The sequence below is a fragment of the Bos grunniens genome, chromosome 1, assembly GCF_055505025.1.
Source record: "Bos grunniens cultivar Pamir isolate PY7600 chromosome 1, Bosgru_T2T1.0, whole genome shotgun sequence".
NCBI lineage: Eukaryota > Metazoa > Chordata > Mammalia > Artiodactyla > Bovidae > Bos > Bos grunniens.
This window is the reverse complement of record NC_141165.1, coordinates 115,043,827-115,047,417: the sequence shown is the minus strand read 5'-3', so window position 1 is coordinate 115,047,417 and position 3,591 is coordinate 115,043,827. Positions and strand designations below refer to the sequence as shown.

At 37.2% G+C, this 3,591-nt stretch overlaps 2 protein-coding genes across 2 annotated transcripts; both read left to right on the top strand.

Annotated features, from left to right (window-relative positions):
* Positions 1-251: 251 nt before the first annotated feature.
* On the top strand, positions 252-662 carry LOC147380140 (olfactory receptor 5AC1-like). The gene has a single exon (XM_086415758.1). The coding sequence runs from the start codon at positions 252-254 to the stop codon at positions 660-662; it is 411 nt and encodes a 136-aa protein (XP_086271884.1).
* A 144-nt stretch (positions 663-806) lies between these two features.
* On the top strand, positions 807-1,778 carry LOC147380139 (olfactory receptor 5AC1-like). The gene has a single exon (XM_086415745.1). It carries the CDS (start codon positions 807-809, stop codon positions 1,776-1,778), a length of 972 nt encoding a protein of 323 aa, XP_086271871.1.
* Positions 1,779-3,591: the final 1,813 nt, after the last annotated feature.

Here is a 3,591-nt window from a genome sequence, read left to right as displayed (position 1 = left end):
CTTTCACTTTTCACTTTCATGCATTGGAGAAGGAAATGGCAACCCACTCCAGTGTTCTTGCCTGGAGAATCCCAGGGAAGGCAGAGCCTGGTGGGCTGCCGCCTATGGGGTCACACAGAGTCAGACACGACTGAAGCGACTTAGCAGCAGCATGTCTTATATGTCAGTAACATGACAATTCACTGTTTTTATAACTCTTTTGTGAATTTTCCCTCACTTGTTCTTTCATTTTAGTGGTTAGCTGGTCAGATATGGCAAAAGAAAATATGACTCTGGTGACAGAGTTTGTTCTCACAGGACTCACAGATCTCCCAGGGCTTCAGGTCCCCCTGTTCCTGGTCATCTACCTCACCACCATGTCAGGCAACCTTGGACTGATTTTTCTCATCTGGAAGGACTCCCATCTTCACACCCCCATGTACTCATTCCTGGGCAGCTTGGCCTTTGCAGATGCTTGCTCGTCATCTTTTGTGACTCCCAAGATACTTGTCAACATGAGTCAAATGATGCCTCTCTTTGAGTGCATGGTCCACTACTATTGTTTTGGTTCCAGTGCCACCAAAGAATGGTTCCTTCTGGTGGTGATGGCCTATGATGGCTATGTAGTCATATGCAACCCCTTACTTTACCCTGTGGTGATGGGTAAGCAATTACTGAACTGAAGATATATTCTTAAAAATGTCCTGATTAAAGGGGATACATAAACAAGGAAGATGCATTAAAAAAAAAATAGGACTATTTCCATGGTCTTTTATGACTACGTTCTTCACCTACTCTTTTCACAGCAGTGGTCAGCCTGAGTGGATATGATGGAGGCAAACAAGACTCTGGTGACGGAGTTTGTTCTCACAGGACTCACAGATCTCCCAGGGATGCAGGTCCCCCTGTTCCTGGTGTTCCTGGTCATCTACCTCACCACCATGGTGGGCAACCTTGGACTGATTTTTCTCATCTGGAAGGACCCCCATCTTCACACCCCCATGTACTCATTCCTGGGCAGTTTAGCCTTTGCAGATGCTTGTTGTTCATCTTCCGTGACTCCAAAGATGTTTATAAATTTTTTATCAAAGAATCATGTAATACCTCTCTTTGACTGTTTGACCCAATTTTATTTTTTTGGTTCCAGTGCTACCACAGAATGTTTCCTTCTGGTGGTGATGGCCTATGACCGCTATGCAGCCATATGCAACCCTTTGCTTTATTCAGTAGTCATGTCCAACAGACTCTGTATTCAGTTTATAGGTGTTTCATATTTGACTGGTTTTCTACATTCAGCCATTCATGTGGGTTTGTTATTCAGATTAACTTTCTGCAGGACCAATGTAATACATTATTTCTACTGTGAAATTTTACAACTATTCAAAATTTCTTGCATTGATTCTACACTTAATACACTTCTGGTGTTTATCTTTTCAGCGTTTATACAAGTCTTCACTTTTATGACCATCATGGTCTCTTACACCTTTGTCCTCTTTACCATTCTGAAAAAAAAGTCTGAAAAGGGCAGGAGTAAAGCCTTCTCCACATGCAGTGCCCACCTGCTCTCTGTTTCCTTGTTCTATGGCACTCTCTTCTTCATGTATGTGCGTCCTGGGTCTGGCCCTTCTGAAGAGCACAACAAAATATATTCTTTATTTTATACAATAATAATTCCTCTACTAAATCCTTTTATTTACAGCCTGAGAAACAAAGAGGTTATAAGTGCTTTGAGAAGAATAATGAAGAAATGTATAGTTGCTAGACAATTTTCAAACTGTTTCTTCTTTACTGTCTTCTAAAAATGCCCTCAGTCCTAAAGATTTGCCGTGGCTCTGCCATTTCATCAGAGAACTAGAGGTCAGCATGGTCTGACCTCTATTCCTACTTCCTACTATTTTTACTTGGATATGGGACCAGTGAAAGTTTGGTAACTTACCTATAACTAGCTCATTTAGAAACACCGTGCTCCATCTTTAGACACTAACCTTTCGCAAATTAGCTATTTCCCTGAGACTTAAAAAATTACATAGTAATTGACAGTTTACTAGAAACAGCTGAAACTGGCATATAGGGTTAGGCACTTAGTTCCTTACCCCAGTTCACTGCTCTGGCCCTGCCAGGTAATAAAGCATCACTGTTCTCTTCGTGCACAATAACTACAGTAGATGGATAAACGTCTACTTCTTGACAGAATATATTCCTGAGGAGAAATGTATTGTTTAGTGATAAAAGTTAGGAAAAAGTAAAAGGTTCTAAAAATTTTGTGAATCTTAGGAAGAAAAATGGAAGCAGGCGTGAATTAAAGAATGGAGGATCAAAATTAACCACAGCTCCTACTTGTAAGTCCACATACTATTTTTTTATCAGGAATATTGCTTGTAGCATAATATAGCATGATGTTCAATAACTTATAAGTTTAGGAATATTTGAGTGTAGTAAAAAGCAATCTCAGAGATCAGCCTTGGTTGCATTACTATTCCTATCAGTTTTTAGTAGAAGGAAGTAGTAAAGGAAGTTTTTAGTAGGAGGAAGGCAAGGAGCCTAGATCAGAGATAAGAACCTGGTTTAGTATGTAAAGATATGGGTGAAAACTTGTGTCAGTGAATTCTCTACCACTACTGTACTTCAATTTGGGATGTGTTCATATATGTATTCAGGCATAAACAGGGGGTCTTGGAATGGATTCCTCACAGATAGGTGGGGAATATATATATGTTCCAGTTTATTTCAGAAGTATTAAATAGACATAAATAATTCAAATCCTCTGTTAGCAAAACAATGTTCCTTGGACAATCTGCTTTTTCTTAGCACATTCAGTTAGGAAAAATAGTTACACAGAATGAGAATGACATTTAAGTTGTTTAAGAATAAACATGCTTGTGTTCTAGTATTTTAAAAATACTTTAGATCTCAACAGTTCCAATAAATATACTAAAAATATTATCTAAAAATACAGGCTTGTGGTAAATTTCTTTTATCATTTGAATTTATCATATAAATATTATTAGAAAAAATCAACTTGTTTGTATAGACTCAAGGGTATTTCAAATTAGCCCCTAATAATAAAACTTATTTTAAAAATATCCCACATGATTAAAAACTTCAAAAGCTATCTGTTCTTGTAGGTGACTTTTAGCAATTTCAGTCCTAAATTGGTTTTGTTAACATTTTAATTTCTTTCTGAATAAAATATTTTTTCTGTAATTTACTATTGGTGTTTTTAAAGTAAATCTTAAATACTTTTCATTATTTATGTACAGGTAAATACATTTATCTCTTAATGTACACGGTACAACATGTTTTATTTGAGATATTTTCAAAAACAACTACGACAGTCACCCCTCATCTGTGGGGAATCCATTCCAAGATCCCCTGTGGGTGCCTGAAACTGCTATTGGTTTTGAACTCTGTTTCCTTTTTTCTACCACAACTTTAATGTCTTTCCAGTCTTAACTAAGTACTTATCATACACTGTGGCTGTAACTTTTGCAGTTTGAGGTGCAACAGCAAAATCAACAAGAGTTTCTTTTTCTTTCTTTACACTTTCATGAATGTTCTTACCATAAATTTTAACAACCTCAGCATATGATTTTTTCCTATTAAATTGAGAAC

What these genes read in the sequence shown, in the direction of transcription:
- LOC147380140 (XM_086415758.1), top strand. Translation starts at nt 252, where the DNA reads ATGGCAAAAGAAAATATGACTCTGGTGACAGAGTTTGTTCTCACAGGA.
- LOC147380139 (XM_086415745.1), top strand. Translation starts at nt 807, where the DNA reads ATGATGGAGGCAAACAAGACTCTGGTGACGGAGTTTGTTCTCACAGGA.